Source organism: Bactrocera tryoni, chromosome 4, assembly GCF_016617805.1.
Source record: "Bactrocera tryoni isolate S06 chromosome 4, CSIRO_BtryS06_freeze2, whole genome shotgun sequence".
NCBI classification, from domain to species: Eukaryota; Metazoa; Arthropoda; class Insecta; order Diptera; family Tephritidae; genus Bactrocera; species Bactrocera tryoni.
Genome location: NC_052502.1, coordinates 31,940,057 through 31,964,782, shown reverse-complemented (window position 1 = coordinate 31,964,782; position 24,726 = coordinate 31,940,057). Strand labels below are relative to the sequence as shown.

The window sequence follows — 24,726 nt, the reverse complement described above, 5'->3', positions numbered from 1 at the left end:
AAGGATGACTACTCCTCATGAACTACGTAACGGCACTCTATCTGGCATAGCTAAGAACCAAAATTTGTCTATGCGTGTCCCACAAGCCTACCAGACTAAACTAACCTATCGTATCAGCAAACGATGAGACCAATGATGGATGAAGATGAAGTATTCGAAGAGCAGATTCTGAGATAGACAAATTTAGGTATGGGTCAGCGATCGTGATTTCAAATTGATCGAAGAGAGAAATGAAAACTGTAACATTTTGATTTAGCGGCTTCAGTACCGGAGATTTTCCTGTGTAAGTTCAAGGGTTAATAAACAGTTCCAACTACTGATGAATGGGACTGCTTGTCTGCTTTTGACTTTTCTAAGTGGAATTGTTGACCTTACATGAAGAGTTAAAATGCTATCAGCGGAGGGCGGATAAATTTTAATGGAGCCGGACTTTTCTTATGTTTCAGCCGTTCTAAATAGTTAAGGTAGTTAAATTGAAAGGGTTGCTACAAGACGAGCTTTCTGAGATGGAAATGAGATATTTTTTTATTAGAAAACACATAATAAACTTCTGAGACTAAAATTATCAAGTAAGCAGTTTGAGTATCGCTGTACGGAATTCTAAAATAATTATCCCCTCAAATCCACAGCTTTGTATAATTTTTCGTGCTTTTTATTTCACAACTTTGATTTTTGCTGTGATTTTGTGCTTCAACGTCAGAGCTTCTATGACTTTTATATTTACTGAAAAATGTTTTTATTGAAATTGATTTCTCAAAAATTATGTGCCATAATAGTTATAATAGTTTTGTCGATTACATCGTTAGCGCTGTGCAACCAACAATTGAGCAAAGCTTATCCAGGTCTGCACTACCATGCCGAGCATCCTGAGCGGAGTAGAGGCTATAAATTTCTAATCACTGGCGGCTATCGGCCCACAGTAGCGAATCTGACAAAATATTTGGTTTCGATAAGTCATGCGAATTTTAAGAAATTTTTTGGTGACGCACATTTTTGCGGCGGTGCCATCGTGAAACCGAACACAATTCTAACAGCCGCCCATTGTATAAGCAAGTAAGTGCCTTCACATTGAGCTAAAATCAGCACAATAAAACCCGCAATTGTTTACATTCGACATAGGCGTTTGTATGGCTTTCAAATGATGCGTTCAATTATCGTAATAGCTGGTACACCGAATCGTCTACAGAAAACCGAACACACACAAATTATGAAAGTGAAACGTGTTGCCGTGTATGGCGAGTCCAAAACCGAGAAGTCCGTCGATATTGCGGTTATCATTTTGCAGCGCAGCATACGCATCGACAATGTGACAACAGGCGTATTGCCGCTCACCGATCATCCGCTTCGTGCTGGTGATAAGTGCACTGTCCTCGGTTGGGGGCGTGTATTCGATGTGAGCTCCTACCACATATGTTTTTGTGTTCTTCTCCGTTGAATGTTGATTTGTTTTGTGCTTCTGTATTTGCAGCACGGTCCGATGCCGGCCACTGCATTGTACGTGGATTTGGAAATTTGGACACGTCGAAAATGTCAATCTTATAAAAACTTCTATACGCCATCCTTGCTATGCGCCGGTGTACCCGAGGATCCCGAACGCGATTCATGTGCCGGTGATTCGGGTGGGCCCTTGATATGTGACGAGCAAGTAGTGGGTATTGTTTCATTCGGCATCGGCTGTGGCACGCCCGGCTATCCCGGCTTCTATACGAACGTCTACAGGTACTTGGATTGGGTGAAGGAAAATCTCGCGTACCGGTTGCATATCAATTATATTTTAATGGTCAAATTGATATTTTTCTTATGGTTATTGTAAACTCAGCCATTTTGAAGAATACACGAAATTGGATATCATATAGTATATACTGTTTCCTTTTCTAATACTTGCTGTAAGAGAGCACAAGCACTACTTTTTGACTTCCGTACTATTACCGAGGTCACTACTGTTCATGGTTTGTAGCTCCATTGCTTCAGGTGACCTCGTTTATAGACTTTGGCTCAACTAGCTATCTAGCGCTAGCCATTCTGATGAACTATCGTAGGAATTCGATAATCTTCTCGTTTCACCGTTGTTCTGAATCTGTTTAATGAGTCCTTAGTTCTAGTTTTGTCATACTTGTGGCATATCAGCTTCCTTGTCTTGCATTTCTTTATTGATTTCCATCTGCTCTGAGCTATTTTTTCATAAATACGTAAAAACTTTTGATCGTTCACAGCGACCATGGTATTAACTCCGCCTCTAATGCATCTAAAGAGGCTCCTAACTGGGTCAACTCATCAGCTTCTTCGTTTCTGACAACGTTTATGTGACCGTCATAAATTATGGACGAGTGGAGTTGATCTGCCAGTCAGCTTAAAACCTTCCTGCAATTGTTGATTAGGCTGGTAGTAATAAGTGGCGTCGACCAGGCTAAGATACCACCTGACTATACAAGAATATCATGGCTTTTCGTATCCTTCCGTAGTTATTAGAAAACCACAGGTACAAGCTGGCTGAATTGGTAGCCGGTGAGAGATTGCCAAGATCATTAAAGTGTACACCTGCAGCTACTCCGAAGTCCATTTTGGACTTCGGTATATGTACATAAAGATTGTATCCTTCTCCCCATCTAAACCTCTTCCCCATTCACGTAGGTAGGCTCATCCTAAAGTGAATATTGACTTGACCTTGCGAGTATATAATCTGATTTACTTAAGCTTAGCTTGCTCAAGATGGCGTCATGTCCATAATCCTTCCTGTTGCAACCTCCTAATTCCTTTATTCTTATAGCAGAATTTGTTAGCTTGGTTTCGAGTAAAGATGTCTCGGGGCAGTTGATGCAGGAGCATATTAAGCGCAAGAGTCGGCATGACTTCATGGCCTCAGTAACCCTTGCCTTGGCTGCTCTCTATCGAAAAACTCTTAAAGGAGGTACAAGATATATCCGGGGACTAACTTTTCACTGACACGGGATAATGAAATAATACGTCAATTTCGTGGTCCACTATCACAGTTTAGAATTCTGACTTTCTTATAAAGAACCGCGAACCTCAGTGGATAGATTCTATAGATAGAAATAGAAGTAGAGATTGAGGTACAGGTAGAGATAAAGATAGAGGTAGAGATAGAGGTAGAGACAAAGATAGAGAATTGGAGACAGAGATAGAAATAGAGACATAGATGAAATAGAGAAAGATATAAAAATAGAGATAGACACATACATAGATAGAGGTAGAGTTAGAGATAGAGATGAAGATAGGGATATACATAGATAGTGGTAATGACAGAGATAGATATATATATATATATAATTAGATAGAGATATAGGGCCTGACTGTGATAGTACGCCTTCTACAAAGTTCAAAGGACTATTATCTTTTCAAAGCTATCTCGCAGAATATCGTGGAAAATTTTAATATTTTTTGTTTCCTGAAATCTTTGCCAAGTTGTGAAAATGAAGAAATCCTCTGATGAACTACTATTAAGCGCAGTGAGCTGTTGCAAGGTACAAGAGCGGCACAATAGTCTCCACACCAGTAAAATCCAGAAGGATGCACCTGTCGTGATCGAGACTATAAGAAAACACGCGAGGGAATTACCACAAAATAAATATGTGTGAGTGTGTATGAATGCATGTGGGCAACAAAAAATGAAATGAACAAAAAATCTACGGACACGAAAGAGCCACAAATCCTGTTGTGAACTGGAATTACACCTGCGAAAAGGATAACAAGCGCCCGAAGATAGACATACACACAAAAACACAGAGCAAACATACAAAACATATACTTGAAAATAAACATCGAAGGAAACTCCGCGAATTATAGCAAAAGCAGTGAAAACCCGCAAGAAAGCAAGAACAATTAAATCGAAATGGAATTAAAAAATTAAGGGAGAAATAGCTATAAGCAGACAAATACAAACAAAAGATCACAAGCAACAAAAACAAAACAAAGAAAGACAAAATAGTTGCACTTGTTGCAAGTCTCCGTTGAAAACTGCAACTGCTAGACAATGAATGACACTTAATGTCCTGCAACACAATGCAATTTTGAGGAACTTAATAATACTCGAGAGGGATGATGATTACAAGTGTGTCGCTGGCGAGTTAAATGATCACATTGTCATTGGTAATTTGAGGCGTTCTGACGACACGCCCTTTCTTTGTTTGTCGGCTGGACGCACGCCTTTTGCGCATGCGTAATATTCTTTGGCCGAAAGGACATCTGAAACGGAGCGCCACTTGCACAATAATGTCACCGCTATTGTGCACACACACCTCCACTTATCTCTAACAAGTGCAATTACATAGGTGATTCTTTGCGTGTTGGCATTGGCCGCAATTTCTCAACTGTTATCGCAGATTTCACACGAAAATTTGTGGTGACATTTTGTTTAGAATTTTTGTTTTTATTACATTTTCCTGCTAGACAAGTTTGTCGGCTTTGTTACAGAGTGATTCAGGTAAGATATTTGAAGAAAGAATTACTATTGAACGATTTCTGTGAACAATCGGTGATTTTGAGTAAAACAATTTGAGGGATAAGTTGGGTGTGGTACTGAAGTTTTCAAACTCAGCTGTTTATTTCTTAGGGTATATAAAACCATCACCCATCTTGAGACCCAGCATTCATTATTGGATAATATTTCATTAAATTTTTTGACCGAATAGACCAAGTTCAGCACGCAGTGAAGCAAAAAAAAGCAGCCGTAGCTGAGAGTGTAACCGAAAACCGTTGAGAGTTGATTCGGCGCCCTTCGCAGCAACTCGGACTGACGTATGGGACAACTTGGCGCATTTTACGTCGAGGTTTGAATTTTATAGCGTTCAAAATACAACTTGTGCTAGAACTGAAACCGCTCGATCTTCCGAAGCACCATCGTTTTGCTCCATGTTTCAAGAAGATTTGACGTTTTCGTTTCGGGCCGATCGATTAGCCACCACACCGTTAGACTTTTTCTTGTGAGGATATGTAAAGCCTATGCGGACAATCCCGCTTCGATTCAGGCCTTGGAGCAAAACATCACGCGTGTCATTCGGTAGTTACCAGTCGAAATGCTCGAACGAGTCTTCGAAAATTGGATTCAATGGATGAACCATCTGAGGCGTAATTGTTGTGGTTTAATCTTCGAATTCTTCAAATCTTTTATTTAGACCTGGTTTGGGGATTGGTATCGCTTTTTGAGGTGTGGCCGCTTCTGGAGACAACTTTTTGATATTTACCGTGATACGGGTCGAACTCAAGTTCAATGTTATAACGCCTTTCTACTCACTAAACTATGTTTAATATTTTACGACCCTATAGCATAAATTCTACTAACCCTTAAGATGATCTGCGTTACGACGGCTTTGTCGTGAGTCTGAATCAGACTGCCTGGACTGTCCGGCCAAACTTGCAACTTTTTCGAAAAATCCCACATTACAGTGTGTGACCAAGTCGTTTGATTTAAGCTATTAAGATATTTTTTATTGTTCTTCATCTCTAACACAAAACCGTCCCTCGAAACAATGGCTTGCTTAGAAGAAAAACTATCTGACTAACTGATCTACGTATTTTAGGAAAAACTCAACTCTTTTTAGAAAATTTTTTAGAAAGTGTCCTTTACAAGAAAGCGTGTTACTCATTAGCTAACTAGGAAAAATCAATCAATTACTTTTGAAATGGGAACAGGAGCGGGCTTCTTATGTAGTAATCTATGCACAGAAGGTCGTTTCAAACCAAATGACTGCAATTCAGTCTTTCAGGCTGACATTGTGGACATTACAGAAGGGGACAAGCGGGCTTTTACACTAGCCAGCAAAACCTTATACCTGCTAGAGGATCGCCAGGCGACAATTAATACATTATACGAATATTAAGTCTCACAGCATTAGGTTATACAATCCAATAATAAATGGACCCTCGGTTAATATCATTTGTATACCCAAGTCATATAGTAATATAGTGAAATGAAAGGAAAGACGAGCCAGTCTGCTCGGAGACGTCTGGAAACGCAATTCCTAGAAGTTGCTCTAGGGGATTCAGCTCCTTCAAGGGTTGTTTAAGGCAATGGGCACTAGAGGAATACCTCAGGTCTTGGAGTACTAGCAACCAAGGTATACCACAAAAATACTTTGGAGTAGTGTTGATGGTGAACAATCCAAAAGGTTCCACTTCTAGGCAGAACGGAACTTAGTAATATTGTAGGAGTCATCACAGGGCAGTTATTCTTACGATCCCTCATCAAAAGATGATAATGCAGAGCATGGCAGGAGCATTATCTATACGAATGTCCAGCCTTCAGCCGGATGAAATTCACGGCTCTCTGTGCTCTAACTTAAGGGTCATTGGGCAGCCAGATCCACTGAGTTGCTGGATAAGGCTTAACTTAGTAACCACCAATGAAACTTCGACAGTACCCTAACAAAGGTTAAGAGTATAAGGTAATGGAATAATAATATAGAGATTCTATGCTTATAGCGCAATCTCTAGGCTTAATCTAGAGCCCTTCATATCATGTAGTATCATCTATTCTTTTCTTACTCCTCACTGATTTACGTTAGCTTCTGGAAAAAATAATTTTTTAAGCAAATGTTGTGACATTTATTTTAAAAGCGGATTCATTTTTACTTTTTAAAATTCACAGCATATTTGTAACTGTCACCAAATATTATAAAACCATACATATGTATGTTTGTATGTAGGTCCCTAAAATATTTTAATATTTAAAATTCGTCAGAACAAATCAATGAGAAAGCGCTCACACCGGCGCGCAGCCAGTGCGGCAATACGAGTGGGACCAGTCGCCTGCACGCTGCTGCCTGCTTATGGCACATTTCAAGCGAAAACGTATGCAGGCGCTCATATTTTTGCACATCAGATCATGTAATCAGCGCATCCTTAATAAATCATAAATTTATTCGAGCAAATATTTCTTCAAGCAAACAGGCATACAATTGCTGTGCACAAACATATGTGTGTGTTTGTGCAACGATGCATAAGTACGACTTTATTTCCGCGCATAAGCATACACTTGTCAGTGGGCACGGCCGTGTCAGTCAGTCAGGCCGTCAGCGCGTCACATGACCCATTGTGTTCGCCGCATTCGCGTATTGATGCCATTCACTCAAGTGGTGTCCGCTGATGGTGTCCGTAGTCACACATCTCAAGCGACGCGCCACCAGCCGACAAGCGCTGAACTTGCGTACGAACGGCGAGCGCGCGGACAGCATGTCCAACAATTGATGCAAAGCGCTGGCGTTTTTTTTTTTCTTGTTTTTATTTTATTTCTCATATTTACATATATGAGTATGTGTGTGTGTGTATCGCGTTGCATGTCCGTCCATTGCACCGTACGCCAAACTTACAGCAACTATTTATTCTTATGGCGTTCTGCGCATGCGCGCCGATATGTGTGGAGATATGTTTATGCTGCGATATGTACATATGTGTGTTTGTGTTCACAGCATAATGTCCGTCCGCGCATACAGATTTCTGCATACATTTTCTGGAGCTCTGGCAACAGCGACATTGTGTTCCTGTCCGGCTTCGCTTGCTAAATACATTACTTGTTATTGCTGTTGTTATTGGTTTGTTGTTGTTGCTATTTTTGTTGTTTCGGCCGGTTGTCTTGCGAATGACAAACGTATTATTAACTTCACACAAAAAGCGTTCGATTTTGCACCGTTTGCTGTCGCTGAGTGTCGCACCTTCGCGCACAACTTCTCACACGGCGCAACTGCATATGTATGTGTGTATGTTTGTTGTGCGTTTCTCCATATGGACTGCTCAGCTCATCATCCTGCGGCTTCCCGTGGCTGCACAGCCATACCGCCCGGCGTGGTTCGACTCTTGACTTCGAATTGCCATTGGCCTCCAGTGGCTGGACGCGCTACAGTTCTCTGTGAATTTTTTTGTTGAATATTGTTGTTGTTGTTTGGTTTTTTAGTGTTTGTGTGTGTAAAATTGCAGTGAAAAGTCTTCGACGAATATCATTGACTAAATGCATGTATTTATCCGATTCAGATACATTTCGATGCCGAGGCATACACAAACCTGTGCACATACATATCACATAAATATATATGTATATAAATGTTTGTATATATGTTTCTACCCGAGTTCGCATGCATCATCTTAAGCTATTGCATACATGAATTTTGGCTTCAGCGATTTGTTGTGCGAAATACACACATACACGCAAACGAACTGTAATGCGAATTGAAGAAAATAAGTGCATAAAAAATAGAAGAAGAAGAAGAATGATGGGAAATAGCCGGAAATCATAATTCGATTGCAGTTGATTGACTCTTTGCAGCGCAATGAGGAAATGTAAGTATGGATGTAACAGCTTGTTGGCAAAACATTTCATTTCCAGAAGAGGTAATAAAGCCGCACTTCGGAGAAGTAAATCTGCCGCTTCCTTGAAGACACTAGAATGGTCTGGCAATCTGAAACAAAAGTTGATCGAGAGCTCTCGATAGAAGACTCCGCCTGCAACTTTCCTTTGAGCTTCTTTTAATCCGTGAAATAGTTTACTGCGCCTCTTCTCCAGTTATTCCGCTCCATCCACATAACCCTCAGATGTATGTGCGCGGAGTTGATGCCGTTAGGAGTGAGATTCACAGCGCGGTGGTCCAAGTTATTAGGGATGCCGTTGAAGTGTTAGAAAATTTCGGAATGTCCCTTCTGGGACCGTTAATTTGTTCAGTGATAAAACCCTTCGGAGCAATATAAAATGGCATTGACAGCAGAGATCTTACTTTGCTCAGAAATCCAGCCATCAAATATTTGATTTTTACTTAATATGTGAAGTTTTAACAGTTTTCAGTTTGGTCTATTAGGAGAGACCACAGTTTTTTAAAATCACTCACTTTTATTGATCTATCGAGTAAGAGCAATAAGTAAACGGATTTAACGCTAGTGCTGGTCTACGGTACATAAGCGGTAATATAAAAATAGATTCAAATTATCGACATAATTAACTAAACTTTTCCATTTTTGTTTTTTTTTCCAACAGAATAGCCCGCTGTGTCTATTTCTATACACACCAAATATGTATTACGCCCCAGTTGCTGTGTGCCTCGCAGCCTTACACTTGTCTAATTTAATTTTCTATATTGAAGCTAGACTTAGTGAATTTGTTGTTGCGTTGGTTTTAATGGGAGTAGACACTTATGAGTATGTAGAGATGTATTTCATTGATGAATATATTGAAAATTTTCCTTATATGAACTAAAATTTCGTTGGCTGAACTTGAGTACTGAATGTGATTTGAGACAAGCTTCCGATAGCCGTGATCGTCTAGTGGTTAGGACCCTACGTTGTGGCCGTAGTAACCCAGGTTCGAATCCTGGTCACGGCAATGCTTACCAGAGAAGTATTGTCACGCATGGAGGCAGCTTTTTTATTTAACGTTTAAGAAGATTTGAGAAGGTACAATAAAATGGATCAGGCTTAAGGAGAACGAGCGGAGCTGATTTGTGCATCTATTTAAAATATATAATCTCAAATTGGATTGCGCCAGAAATTGTTCTTACCTAGAAGTAGGAAGGCAATAGATATAGAGTTTGTAGGAAAGTATCTGCATATATACTAGCTGATGAAATTGCCAAAAGTGGCATCCGCTTGACTACCGAACGAGTTTAGCATCTAGGAGAGTCGCTAAAAACGATAGCCAATTCCAAAAGAGCAGATATAGGAATCAGTGTGAGATGGAATGCCTTAGGGGCTCACCCAGTATCTAAAAGATTGCAGGACGGTCACAGTTTATAACTTACTGGCATCACATGCGAGTCGTAGAGGCATTCTTATCGATGACATTTGTAGAAAGTGCAAAGAGGTAGGCATAAGAAAGACGTTCAAACACCTTCTCTGATCTCTGAGATCTACTGCTACTTTTAAGGCAGCTACCTCCTCTTAGAGGACGCTACAGTGTTCAGGTGGCCTAAAACTGGAGTTGGTGGACAGTCACCGACAGTCTATTCCTACACAATTTCTAAATAGGCAATAGCAAATTTGCCAAGAAGTTTGTAGTACCCAGAAAAAAACATCGGATACCCTTCAACTATTTAGGTATATAAATGGCCAAGGTGACAAGCTGAGTCCATTTAGCTGTGCCTGTCTGTCCCTCTGTATATAGGAGCACTGGTTCCTTAGTTTTTGAGATATCGACAAGAAATGTTGTACTTTTAATTTTATCCCCATGAAGCTACTCATTAGTCCAAATCGCCGATTAGGAACCATGGTATTATATAGCTGCCAGTCAAACTGGCCGATCAAAACCAATATACAATTTTCATAAAAGATAAAAATTTTATTCAATCAAAGGTTTTTACAGTTGGGTATCAATTCATTACAAAACATTAAGAACTGTTAAAAATAGAAAACTTTATTTCTAACAATTGTGTTCTGTCAACGAAACTTATAGTATTCTTCGGATACACAATAACATCTTAAGTTCCATTAAATTTTGTGTGTGGAATCAAATTTCTGGTGCCGAAACGTTCAGAATGTTGGAAAAGACCTTTGGAGAAAGTTATTTTATGATGATCAACACGTCGATAAAATAAAGGAATTGAGAATCGACGATTAACAGTCAGAAATCTTCAGGCATCGTTGGAATATCGGAAGGATCAGGGAAAACCATTTTGAAAGATCATTTGGGCCTGAGAAAAGTGGAAGAACGATTGGTTTCCAATGCTTTCTGACTACCAGGACGTTATGAAGATGATGCGATGAGTCTTGGATCAATACTTACGACTCAGAAACAGATGATAAATCGGCCGAGTATAGAGGCGAAGATGAGCCACAGCCGAAAAAGCCACCTGAAAGCAGATAAAAAATCAAGGGTCTGTTGACAGTTTTCTTTGGTTATTGAGGTGGTGCATTCCCAATTTTTTACAACCGGCTAAACTGTCAACAAGCAAGTTATGCGTCGTTTGCACGAAACTATACGTAAAAAGAGGCCGAAAACTCTTGGCTTTTGCACCACGATAATGCACCGACGCATCTTGCATTGATTCTTCGCCAAATTTGCCAGTATTGTGCCGTCTTTGCCTGATTTAGTAGCTCCATGTGACTTCTGACTATTCAGCAAACTCAAACGACTTCTTCGGGGAAACCGTTTTGATTCAATTGAAGATATTAAACGTGAATCACTACGCGCATTTAAGGCTACTCCGGAAATTAACTATAGCAGTTGTCTCGTAGATTGGAAAACGTTGGCACAAGTGTATTGTTGCCAGGGAGGATTTTTTTGAGAGGAACGACATATATTTTGAAGAATAAATTAAGAATTTCAAAATTATGCACAAAGTCTTACTATTTTTTGCTCATAGTAGTATGTTGTTTAGAGTTCAATGATAACTTGTGTTAAAGAACCTAACAGTTTTCTTCCCGTAAATGTGGTTTATTCTAAAAATATATATTGTATGCATTGCAGTTCTTTATTTTCTAATAGGGTTGCAGTATTAAGACATCCATAGGGAGAGTTAGCTCAATCAAAAAAAAAATTTGTAAGTAAGTACCTAATAGATATTGTGAAAGTGAACTTATTGACAATTTAAAGACTGAATTTCCCCTAAAGTAGGTAACCACTTAATAAAAGAAAATTAAAAAAAAATCAATATTCTATATTAAAAGACTCAAAAACCAAAAAATATATGTATATTATTTATAATCGCATTAAATGGCACACGAGTACGTCACTTAGGGAAAGTCCTTCTCTATCAATTATAATACTTAAATTAATCGCAGCTTATACAGAGCATTTGTTGCTCTTGTAAACCCGAATGCATTAAAAGTTAGCAAAGTAAGGCAGTAGAAGTAATAAAATGAAGACACTTGGAGAGTATTAACTTTCATTTAGTCCCTTAGATGTCACCTACTCAAAGCGGCAAACCCTTTCTGAATGGCATTACGTAACACGCTCTTTTATATAAAATATCAAATAAATAGATCAATGACTATAACGTGTAAGAGCAGGCCATTGTACCTGTAAGGTATTAGATATTAAGTGTAGAGCAGCGTAGCAAAAGGACGTGCCAGGACAATGTATTGAGGTGACTGCTGCGGCATGCCGTTTATCATTTTAAGCTGATTAACAGTGGTAAGAGAAGGTATGGGTAAATTGAACGAAGAATTTTATTATTGAAAATCTATTTTTTATGTATTCGTATATACATATGTGCATAAGAGAAATCTTACTACGAGCTCATATAAAATTTTAAGAATAAATTGAATATTAACATTTTCAATGGCCCATTTGACCATTTTATCTTTGATACCAATTTACGAATAATAGTACAAATAAAGTCTTTTGGCACCTTCGAGATCTAAACAGTTACAGTTTTCATGCTCAAAACTTGTGAAATTCGAAATTAAAACTATGTTGCGTAAATTATATAACGATTCGTTCATATTCAAATTTGACACGGACTGTTCCATTTATATTGAGCGCCTAAACCGTATCGATGATTCATTTGTGTTAAGTGTAAAGTTTGTTCTCCTTAAGGCAATAAATATTTGTTGGACAGCTATTGAATCACGATAAGAAAGAATCTTGACATCATTTATAGACTCATGGAATGAAGCGTGTCAATGCTAGAATCGTGCCAAAAGACCTGAGTCCTGAATACCTGACTTGAGAACACTACATTAAAAAATAATAACGCAAAATTACGGATGATCGGAGGTGGGTTTACGTATATGATGTTGAAATTGTCTAACCTAGCAAAAGGCGCTCTCAAAATTTGCCGAAATTGGAAAAATTCTCTAAATGCACTAAGCACGACCCCAACGTGACAAGGTATACTTGATGAAGACATTATTGCTCTATACTTTTTGATTATTGAAGAATCTTATCATCAATGATGAGCACTAAAGACAAATGATTCCCAATTTTTACGTCAGCTAACTACCGAGTGAAAAGCCTCCCCAACATCACATATAAGGTTCTATCGACCGTAATTTGTGAAAGATTAAGGCCCACCGTTAACTAAGTGATTGGACCTTACTAGTGTGGCTTCAGTCCCGGAAAATCAAGATCTGACCAGATATTCACCATGCGGCAAATTTTGGAAAAGAACCGTGAAAAGAGAGTCAACAAACACCACCTCTTCGTCGGTTTCATAGTTGCTTTGACAGCACGAAAGGAGCTGCCTTTATGCCGCGTTGTTCGAATTCGGTATCTCCGCAAAACTAATACCGCTGTGTAAACTGACGTTGAGCAACACTAAAAGTTCCATCAGGATCGGGAAGACCCCTCCGAGCCGTTCGATACCAAACGAGTTTTCAGACAATGTAACACCAATAAGGAAGAAGAAGCCAATTTAGAGATAAATAGTTTTAGTCAAGCGCGACAAGGCGTACGGCACTTTTTATTGGATAGAACTTTGTAGACTGAATTTTATACGTGTGCTCTTCCGATCTTATTTTATATATATATTATGTAGTATATATAGCTAAGTTTCAGAGATCAGTTCTTATTATTATGTCATTTATTTAAGCTGAAATCCCAATCAGAACTACTAGAGTACTATTTTAGAACTTGTAATATAAACTTAAAATATTTAAGATCTTCTTAGCATCCTTAATTTCTGTTTCACATACCTGCTTAATCTTCCCAGAAATATCTTAATTAGGTGAAGTGAAGCAGAAACAAAGATCATAATCTCAAAAAGATATGAAACTGGATATATTTTTAGGATTAATTAATCGAGCTAACCCAATATCTAGAATTTGGATGACTTATACAGAGTCGAAAAAGTACGCTAACGTTTGAAGCAAACGGACGAGCAGAACTTGCAATAAAACATACAAATTTATAATATGTAAAATAATGTTTTGGGAAAAATTAGTGTGAACTTCGTGGAGCCAATAAAATTAATAAATATAAATCAGTGAATGTATGGTAGATTTGTAAGTTTGTAAGAGGTATATGCAAATAAATAAATATTTCACTTACCAAGTGGTATCGTTTTGCTGTCAAATTAGTTGATAGAAAATTCTACTAGTTTCGAAGGAGTTTTTGTGAATAATAGCACACTGAAAAGAAAAGAGAAAAAAGAAATTAGCAATATATTCTTTATAAGGAAATTTAAGAGACATCCCAAACACGGCGTCAGAAAAGGTGTGTACTGTTTATGGTCTTTGACTAAACGCTCTGGAAGGTAAATTCTCGAAAATATCAATAAAATAATGGAAATCGTTCGACCGTCATGTAACTAATGTTTCAATTGCGCGGAAAATTAACATTATACAACTGAGGCTGTGTAAGAAAGAATGCTCGATGTGTGGGTGCCACATGAGTTAACACAAAAAAAGTCTTGGACTGAATTTCTGTCTGCGAATCTCTGTTAAATCGCAACAAAATCGTTATATTTCTGAAGCGGATGGTTACTGGTGATGAAATGTGGTGAATCGCTATGAGCCGACACACGCATTGACCAAGCAAGCAGAGAATCATCTTCTACGACATGCTTCCCTACAGCCGAACTCTTAATTCGGACCTTTACTGTCAACAAGTGGATCATTTAAAGTGGATGCTTTCCGAGACTGTTTGGGAGTATCTTATATAATATATCCAGATTATAGTTTGAACATGGTACCAAGTTATAACTAGATGTTTCTGTCTATGCCCAATGCTTTTGCTGCTAAAAATATGTTCCTAAGAGAATCTTGTCGATCTAGGGGTGGACTACCTTCAAATGGCAACAAAGCGGTGGATACTCAAAATGAATCGGTTCATTCTAACTACGCTGAATGAAACCTTAAATTTAATGCAAAAATAATGGGTTTCTTTAACTAGACCTTGTATGTTTTCCATATATATTTAGTTCATTCATGCCAGTCTTATTTATGTATGTGTCCCAACCGAATGAATGTGCAAATAAACTGGCTAAAAAGATGAATGGCGCTATGAATGAAGATGAATAAAGGTAAAAATTAAAATGAATATGCGCCAAGACATAAATAATTATGCGCGTTAAATGATAATTCAAGGTCCCGCATGATGGACTTTTCACCCATATAAACACACAAACGCAGCGGCTTCTGAGTGAGCGCCTTTTGAAATGACACATGTGGCAACAAATCCTGCAGCTGAGCAGACATCATCGTCCAACAATTGGATCTTACAGTTTATGGCCCCAAATTTCGTGAATTAATTTTCCCAAAATATATGCACATGTATAAATTATTTATATATATAAAGACAACTGTTAAAAGTTTGGCGCTGCATTAAGAGTTCGCAGCATTTTTGTTGTTGTTGCTTACTGGAGCATACCAAGTGACTCTTTGCCCTTAGGTGGGTGATTAAACAATACGATTGATTTATTTGCAGGCACACTCGGTAGTCGGACACGCAGCTGACACGCAGAGCTACTGTAAGCTACTGCTTTTGGGATGATCTGAGCTTTGTGGTTGGTGGGTCAACAGTCTCCACCCAACGTTTAAAATAATACGATGGATAGAATTTTAATAAAAACAAGAAAAAACGTTAACTTCGGTTGCACCGAAGCTAAATACCCTTCAGAGGTGCCTTTCTGTTAGTAACTATGTGTTCAGTTTGTATGGAAGCTATATGCTATAGTCAACCGATCTGATCAATTTCTTCGGAGATTACATTGTTGCTTTAGGAAATAATATATACCAAATTTCGTGAATATATCTTGTCAAATGTAAAAGTTGTCCATACAAGAACTTGATTCCGATCGTTCAGTTTATATGGCAGCTATATGCTATAGTCAACCGATCTGAAAATTTTCTTCGAAGATTACATTGTTGCTTTAGAAAATAATATATACCAAATTTCGTGAATATATCTTGTCAAATGTGAAAGTTGTCCATACAAGAACTTCATTCCGATCGTTCAGTTTATATGGCAGCTATATGTTATAGTGGTCCGATATATCCGTTCCGACAAATGAGCAGCTCCTTGAAGAGAAAATGACGTTTGCAAAATTTCAAAACGCTATCTAAAAACTGAGGGACTAGTTCGTAGACGGGCATGGCTAAATCGACTCAGCTCGACATACTGATCATTTATATATATATACTTTATAGGGTCTCCGACGTTTCCTTCTGGGTGTTACAAACTTCGTGACAAACTTAATACACCCTGTTCAGGGTATAATAAAGCATCTCCAGCAAATATTCTTTCATTTTAGATGTCTATTTTGTAGATTACAAATTGGGGTCAATTAGAGGTAATATTTTTCACTGAAACCTTGAAATTCTTCCAACTTTCTGTACACTTCTGTATTTTTCGAAGATAAGTTTTACAGCTTAGAATATTGCGAATTCTCCTGATCTGTATTGATACTGAATTTTCGGACAATACAGAAAGCTAAAGTCAATTTGTAATCTCTCAGACCTTTTCTCAATTTTACTCGGAAAATTATCGGGCTTCGGATCGGATTATTGGACGCACACACAGTCATCCGGAAATCATCTCGCCCATACATTTATATAGTAGTGTTTAATAGTGCTTACAAACGGAACGGAACAAAATTTGGGGTTGTTCAGTTCATAGATGGAAGCATATGAACCTGCTGAAAAAAATTAAGGTAATAGGTAGAGTTTCAAATAATAATCAGAATTCAATCCCACAGAATTCGCAAGAATCTCTAAGCAGCAAAATGTAATCATCGAAAAATATGAGTTGGTCAATTACCAGCAGCTGTGACGTCTTCGGGATAAGTCCTAAGAGCGCTTCGCTTTCGGGAAAAACTTTTAAAAGGTTGTAAGAGTTCTAACGAGACACTGTCTTATAGGGACTTTTGCTGAAATAACCAAAATAGAAATGAAACAGCTGAGCAGATTCGTGATAGGTTCAGGGCGTTTTGTCGATAGCTAATGTCCAACTGTAGGAGTTTATCGTATGGCTTCATAAAGGTCTGAACATAACGATCTTCGCCATGCTGAGGGATCAGCCATCTTAACTAACCTATACTTCGCTGAGTCTTTCTCCACAGCAGAGTTTTGAATTTTAATAAACTATGTTTTCAGCTTTCTTGATTCGGATAAACATACTCTTAAAGCCAATGTCACCTTATTCTTTAATATAGAATTTAAGTTCAAGTTTGGGGATCGTTATCATGTCGCAGCCCAATTCGCAAGAATTTCTACCCAAACGATCTTCGAAAAACGCGAGAAAAATTTACGGACGACCTAGACATCGCGAAGACATGAACATTCTGTAAAAGAATGATTATAAAGATATGCTGTACACTTATCGACGACGCTAAGGGATCATTCTTGAGAGTCGAAAAGAAAGTCAGACTTTGAAAGTCGGAAACAGGTCGGATATACCTTTAACTGACACGATTTGAAACTAAAAAATAGACATTTAAGACTTCAACAGGGTTTCTCCACCCAACATTCCTTTAAGCCATAAAGCTTCTACCATCAAAAAAGCAGTAGCGTACTAGTCGTACTGTTTAACCATCCACTTAAAGGAAAATTATCAAATCGTGTGCTCTACTAACCTTTTTTTTTTCGGGCCAGAAGGACCTTGAGACGACAAACTTGATATTAGCTGATCAGAGCTTGCGGAGTTCGCTTCAGGTTCAACCATTCAGAAGTAAATCACAAGAAGATGAGTTCTCGAAGTTCCTAACCGTTTACATTTTACAGTTATTGAGACAAAAATACCTGTCTTAGCTAAAATCATTAGCCTTCTTGTTTCCTGGAATACAATTGTGGCCAGGCACCAAACCATCCATTCACTGGTCTTGCGCGCATAGTCAGTAAAGTCAATGCTACTTAGTATCTCCGCCCTACTATCGGAGTTGATAGTCACCACTCTAAAATAGGCTGCGCTCCTGATCCGTAGATCCACGGCTAACTTTATGGTAGACACTTCCCACTGAAGACGCATCAGTGCTCAGGAAGCTTAAAACTAAAGCTGATGAAAAGGTTCTGACAGTATACTCCTTCTCAACCCTCCCCTAAGCTTTGATCCAAAAAAGTTTACCGTTAACCGTTTCTTCTCCAGCAAGACCTTCGCTCCCATGACTTCAGTGCCCAGATTCTCTTAGTCTGAACGAAGCTTTCGCGGTCTTGCTTCTGTGGGCTATGGGCTTGGGTGTTATATGTAGCAAAGCGTTTAGCGCCATAATTGGTAAGGTTCGTAGTGCACCATATATACTGATGAGAACAGCCCACTGAATACTCGCCAACTTCTTCGCGAATATAGTCTTTTTGAGCACCTTCCACTGTACAAGAACTCCGTAAGACATTATAGGGTTAATTATTTTTTCATTGAGTCAAAGAATTGCTTCTTGTGAGGGTTCTCAATTTTTGCTTATGCCTCTCTGCACCATTCACGGCAGCCGATTCCTTTCTTGTTCTTTCTTCGGTGTTGGGTCCAGGTACCGAACTCTGCTATCTGAAAACGCGTTTCCCCATTACTAGTAGATGAGCCTCCGGCATTGTACTTTCCTGCGAATATACCCAGTTCGGTCTTGCTGGGAATGGACTGATATTAGAGTCAACAATGTTTGAATGAGGATTAGAGAACAATTATATTGGAACGAACTAGCTCGCTTTTGGGAGGGTACAACTTCGTACGATTTAAAGAAATCAACAACCTCCTCCGAGACAAATTCCGCCTCCTTGTCGCATTCTAAGCAGGGCACTGTAGGCTCTTGCGCAAACTGTCGGTTCTCCGATATGGGACAGAAAAACCCCAGAACACCTGATACTGGGTTGTCCAACAATTTTCAGAAGCAGGCTAATGGGTCTAGGTTCCATCACATAACCTCAGTCGTGCTCAGCAGGGTTCTGGAACTGTTAAGTATGCTGGACCTTGGTGACCATATGTGATAAAGGGGAGGGCACAACAGACCATTGGTCGCAGTGCAAAACCTCAATTTTTTATCTACTGGAATTAAAATGGCGAACGAGTACGCCCTCGACGGTGGTCGTTGAAATTCTATTCGCCTTCGTTTTACTGAAACGCATTTTTTTTGTCTTTAGTCTTGCATATTATATGTATACTTAATTTTTCTTCCGGTATGGCAACTCCATTATTCAAGTGCATGTTAATCTGCAGTTTGTTTACATCTTCCAGACGCGCCAGCCACATCACTCAGTCCAGCATTACGAAGACTGCCGTAAAACAGCCTTCGAGCTAAAATCCTTGATTTAATTTACAAATAATTTTAACAGTATCAACGGCAACGCTGACCGCATATAAAATCATTACTGCCGACGCATTTTAACATATTAATTACACACTTTAGTTGCACTTACAACAAATCCCCGCTTACATATATACAGTGGCAGTGGCAGTGGCATGCAAATCCGCTGCAACGGCTGCCGGGTGTTAAAAGCGTCACGGTTGCCCAAAAGTAGCGCCGAAATTCATTCGGTGTGTAAATGGGGAAATAACTGAAAATTAAAATTTTATGCGCCATTGCTTGCTACATTTATTTGTGCGCATGCGCAGCGCACGCAAGCATTTCAAAAATCCGCGCGGCAGCATTTTTCGGCAAGTGCAAATAATGGTGCTGTGTCGCTGTTACAATTGTGGCAGCCGCGGGGTATTTGCATAAGTTGTGGACTTACGCGAACTTTATGACAGGTCAGTGACAGCCATGAACAGCGCGCCGCGCATTAAAACGGCGCTGGTGCCGGCTGTGGTCGCTGGCGGCTAAAGGATTTCGCGGTATGCCTAGACAGCCGACGAGCTGAGGTCAAATTTAATTGGCAAGCGCTTTGGCATACCGATTTGCATGCTTTTCTTGTTTTTTCTTGTTGTTTTTGCTTAACTGCACTTTAAGCGAATTTAATTACACTTTCAATTTTATTAATTAGTGTGGTGAATTGCTGGCGAGTTGAGTTTTGCTGCAGTTAAAGCGGCTTAAGCGTTATGACACACGGTGCACCGCAGCTGTGTGTGAGTGAGCGTGAATTTCTCGCTTGATTTCGTGCCTGCGCTATCTTTTAACACAAATCAGGCCCGATTATTAACATATTTCGGAATTTATAATTTTTTATATTTTTTTTTTAAATTTACATATTTTTATTGTCGTCGTCCCATATACCTCAACCGCCTGTCACTCCTTCAAAAAAGTTAAGATAAAAAATAATCCTTTACGGAAACGGAAATCAAATCAAACGCTAAAAAATAGAAATGTAAATTTCTTCCAACACCAATCCGCATAGCAACTGCTTCTCATCGATCTCATCGATTTCGCGGCATATTGGTTTTGTGGCACGCAAGTGTTGAAAAAACGCCTACAAAAGCAAATTTTACTAAACAGCCTTTTGCATGCGTTTTGTTTTTGTGTTTGAGCAGACCTAGTTCCCACCAAGTGTCAATAAATGTAAAGCCACAATACCCATTCATTATGTGGGCACTCGATATGTAGCCCTGGTTCACACCTACGATGAGAAAAAAATTGTATCTTCTATACAGAAAAAAATCAAAAAAAAAAAAAAAACAAAAAAACGCGCATCAGCATAATATACAGAAGAAAATCAAAATCAAAATCGACATGTAGTTCAACCCCTTTTCGCGACATACAAAAGATAGTTGGTTTAATAAATCTTCAGTGGTGCCCTCGTTCAGCAGTAATATTTCGAAGCGAAATCAAATTAGATTTAAATTTTATGCACAGGTAGCCTTTAATGAATAATATTTACACACACATAAGATTATTTACTCACACATAAACATTATTTACTCATACACACACACATAACCACTGCTGAGATAACTAGAGATGCTGCACATCTGTGCCGCGTTTCGTTGGAATCCTCGCTGTGGCGTGAAGGATCTGTTTTGCTTAATTGAATATTTTGGATTTAATTTTTCCTTTTCTTTGCCTTTCGCATTGATTTGGATTTTGGTTGATTTTGCTTCGATAAGTCATTAATATGCGTGCAACGTAATCTCTGTTCGATTTTTGAAATTTCATTTAATTCATTATACGAAAATATGGGGCATGAAACATATTTTTGAGAAATCATTTAAATGTTTATATAATATTGGACTCAACAATGCCAGCGGATGTGGGAGTTGTTGCAGCTATTTGGGTAATGTGATTTCATTCATATAACTAGTAAGACAAAAATTTAATGCTTGTGTTCTCAAATTGATGAGAGAAATAATTTATTTGAATGCTGGCACGCCTACTTGTAAACCTTTGAACACAGCATTTAAGATAAGATTTTAAATTGAAAGCGTACAAAACACAGCTTGTGAAAGAACTGAAGCCACTCGACTTTCCCAAGTGACATCATTTCGCTCAATGGACTCTTGAAAAGTTCCAAGACGATACGGTGGTTTCGAGCCAAATTTTGTTCAGCGATGAGGCTTATTCCTGGCTCAATAGGTATGGAAATAAGCAAAATTGCTGCATTTGGGACGAAGAACAACCTGAAGAGATACAAGAGCAGACTTTCCATCCAGAAAAAAACCACGGTTTGGTGTGGTTTGTGGGCCGGTAGAATCATCGGTCCATATTTCTTTAAAAATGAGGCCGGTGAGAACATAACCGCCAATGACGACTGTTACCGCGCCATAACCGCCTCAAATAGAAGCTCGTGATTTCGGCGACATTTGGTTTCAATAAGTTGGCGCCATTTTCCACACATCGCATCAATCAATGGATTTATTGAGAGAACGCTTCGGGTAGTAGATAATTTCACGTTTTGGCCAGTCGATTGGCCACCAAGATCGTGCGATATCACACCGTTATACTTTTTCCTTTGGGAACATAGAATGATTTAAGTCTATACCAACAATCCCGCCTAGATTCAGTCCTCGGAGCGAAGCAACACGCGTGTCGTTCGCCAGTTTCCAGTCAAAATTCCCAAACGAGTGTTAGCCTCAACGGATGGTCCATCTGAGACGTATCCGCGGTCGACATTTGAAAGAGATAAAAAAAATGTGCCAAAGAACGATCTTTCGAATTATAATAAAAATTTCCTATTAAATTTGAAGTTTCTGTGTTTTTCTTAAAAAAAGTAGAGAACCTCGCTTTTATAATGGTTTCAATGAGTTTGGTATATATCTCGTAAGACGTTTATTTCTTGACACGAGATTATTTTCCTTTTACCATATTCTTCTGTTGTCATTAGAGGTATTATAGATGTAGGGATGTGAGTTCTAGCAAGAGCTCTAGTGCTGCTGTCAAGCACGCACTATGCCTAACGCGCAGACGTAAGCTAGTTTTTTCACTTTCTATAGTTGAAGTTCTATCGAAATCTGCGACGTTTTAATGCCCCAGCCAACGTCTTTGGCTTACAGTCCCAGGATTTACCGGCCAAGCATGTGGTCAGGCCGTCGTCTCCATTCATCGAAGAATGGAATCCAAGTGAGATCCAGATCTTCATTAGTCAGCTCTTACTCTCTGCCGCCAAGAGTTAAGGTCCTTAGGTCTGACAGGGATCTTCTCTTGGTAATCGGAACGATGATCGTTTAAGACGGATTAACCATTATCCTCAGCTACGCTCACCATCCTTTGTTTCCATTGTTGGTTAGGAGCTCAAGAAGCTCATCCACGACAAGGCTTCATAACAAGGATTCCATGATTTCTTTTGCGTGGCAATCATTTGGTTTCAACTATATTCCTCGGTGTTGTTTGAAATCAGTTTTCGAGTTCTTATAATTCTTTATTTGACTATAAAGTTATAGAATTGAAAAATTTTTTAAGGTCGAAGTAACTCTGAGTCGATTCGGGTTCACTCTTAAGGCTTCTGTATTTGGCGATAGTCCAACGAACAGATCCGTTCTTGGTCCAGAATGGGCCTTGAGTAATTTTGCAAAGTTTTTGACAGTTATTAATGCTTACAATTTCTGAATTCTTAAGAATCATGGCAGAATAAATGGTTGATTTACTAAAATTGTTAGTTGCAAGCAGTACTTTTCTTAAAAAAAAGGGATGAAATAACTGGTAAACAGAGTCCTCTCCCAACAGTCTGGTTTACTTAACCGAAACGAAGCCAGATTTGTATACGGACAAGGACTGTCAACTCGTTTGTATTGGTCGAAACTATTTCAGGATGATCTCTGTGGGTACATAAAAATCAACATAATCGAGCTGATCTCGGTTTAAGTAGTAGAATAAAATGAATATCTCATTGAACTGTTTTGGAAATCTAGATACTTTCGGTTAATGATCTTGAAGATGTTAAAAATATTTTTACAATGAAAAGTAGTAAAAATTAGCAGCTGTCCCTCTTCAATATCTAAGCAATATTTTCGAAGCCGTTATTCGGCTGTCAATTAATATGCGTTGCATCATTCGGCCGCTTTGACTTTGATCTCGGGACAACCGCAGTTTTCGCGCTAAAAGCGACCACTGTGAGCTGCTAACGAGACCAAAACTACCGAACGGAACTCGGTCATTCAAATTCTATACTTAGGTGTCAAGGAAAACAGCTGTACATGGACAGACAGAAACAAGAGTTCGGTAGTAGTGCCGCTTTGTCTGCGCCATCGGCACATGCCGCGCGTCTTTACTACCGATTCACTGCTATTGTTTTGGTATTTTTGCAAACGAATAACACTTTGTAAGGCGAACTCACTGGGCGCTGGAAGGAATTAGAAAAATAATGCCGACTCGACAATTGGCAGCAAATACGATTTGTAAATATTACAACACCCAGCATGCGCCAAGCGTACAATGGACCGAAGATGGACACTGGGCAAAGGACATTTTTGTATCGTGTTCTCAGAGTAGATTATATGAATTTATTGGTTGCATGCTACTTTCAGATTTGTTGCAAAAAAAGTATAGAAGGGAAAAAAAATTGGAAGCAACACAAAGGATTATCGCATTGACACTGAGACACACAAAGGCAATAAGAACTGGAATGACAACCAAAATAAGGTGCTTTACAACATTGCAACACAGTGTGGCACAATGGCTAAGGCGTGAATTGTTATGAAATTGCGAACGGCAAAGGAATGGCGAGTGCCAGCAGGACAAACAGTTCCTCATTATCTTTCAATGTGTTTGTGCCTGTTAATATGAATTGTATATTCCTTGTTGGTAGCCTGCTTAAGTAGGAAGGCGGCACTATTTGCTTATGCTGATTGTTAGCCTATGGCTGCATAATGGTCAAATGCACCTATTTGCTTGTTATCGGCTGAGCTGTTAATTCTTTAGAAAGTGTAACAAGTCACCGCTGCAGCGTCAGGCGACAAAAGCAAACGAGAAGATAATGAGCTCGACACAAAGTCTCGCAGAATGGCGGCACGCCACATGTGACTTTTTATTTACCGATCACTAACTGCAATTCTATTTGTTTGCCTTACAATTCTGTCATGGTTTGCATGGTGGTTTTGTAATCGGATGGAGAAAATATTGTGTAAGGATTTCTCGCTTAGAAAATCGCTTTCCAATACTATAAATAATAAGTATCTTCAGCACAACAAATATATGCTGGTATGCATATCATTTTCCTAATAAATAGTGGTGTCTTAATACTAGTAAGCTTCTTTGTACTAAAAAATAGTAATGAAGATGAACTGTAGAGCCTGCTAATAAACTCCGCATAATGCCACAGGGCTCTAATCTCACTTGTTGTATAGACTAGCTGTAAAATGTATGAAGAATCACTTCTGGTCCCTTATAGGTGTCTTTTTTATAATTATTAAACTAATTTAACAGCTCGATCTATGACTTGATAGAGCATTTTTATGAAAAACCTGTTGTCCATAAGAAGTCGAGGATAAAACTACCAATCTTACATCAAAACATCATCGACAACTAAGACTAGTCCTTTGACTCCATGGAACTCTAGAGCTAT

General features: G+C 38.8%; 1 protein-coding gene and 1 non-coding gene across 2 annotated transcripts; both read left to right on the top strand.

Moving 5' to 3' along the window:
- Positions 1-730: 730 nt before the first annotated feature.
- Positions 731-1,813, top strand: LOC120775769 (trypsin II-P29-like). The gene is made up of 3 exons (XM_040106102.1): positions 731-1,053; positions 1,120-1,393; positions 1,469-1,813. The coding sequence occupies exons 1-3, from the start codon at positions 731-733 to the stop codon at positions 1,811-1,813; spliced, it is 942 nt and encodes a 313-aa protein (XP_039962036.1).
- Positions 1,814-9,250: 7,437 nt separating this feature from the next.
- Trnah-gug lies at positions 9,251-9,322 on the top strand. The gene has a single exon. It is a non-coding gene; the product is annotated as a tRNA-His (tRNA).
- The last annotated feature ends 15,404 nt before the right edge of the window (positions 9,323-24,726 follow it).

What these genes read in the sequence shown, in the direction of transcription:
- LOC120775769 (XM_040106102.1), top strand. Translation starts at nt 731, where the DNA reads ATGTTTTTATTGAAATTGATTTCTCAAAAATTATGTGCCATAATAGTT. An exon ending in GCCGCCCATTGTATAAGCAA is followed by an intron (nt 1,054 to 1,119) that starts GTAAGTGCCTTC and finishes CATTCGACATAG; the next exon opens with GCGTTTGTATGGCTTTCAAA. An exon ending in GTTGGGGGCGTGTATTCGAT is followed by an intron (nt 1,394 to 1,468) that starts GTGAGCTCCTAC and finishes CTGTATTTGCAG; the next exon opens with CACGGTCCGATGCCGGCCAC.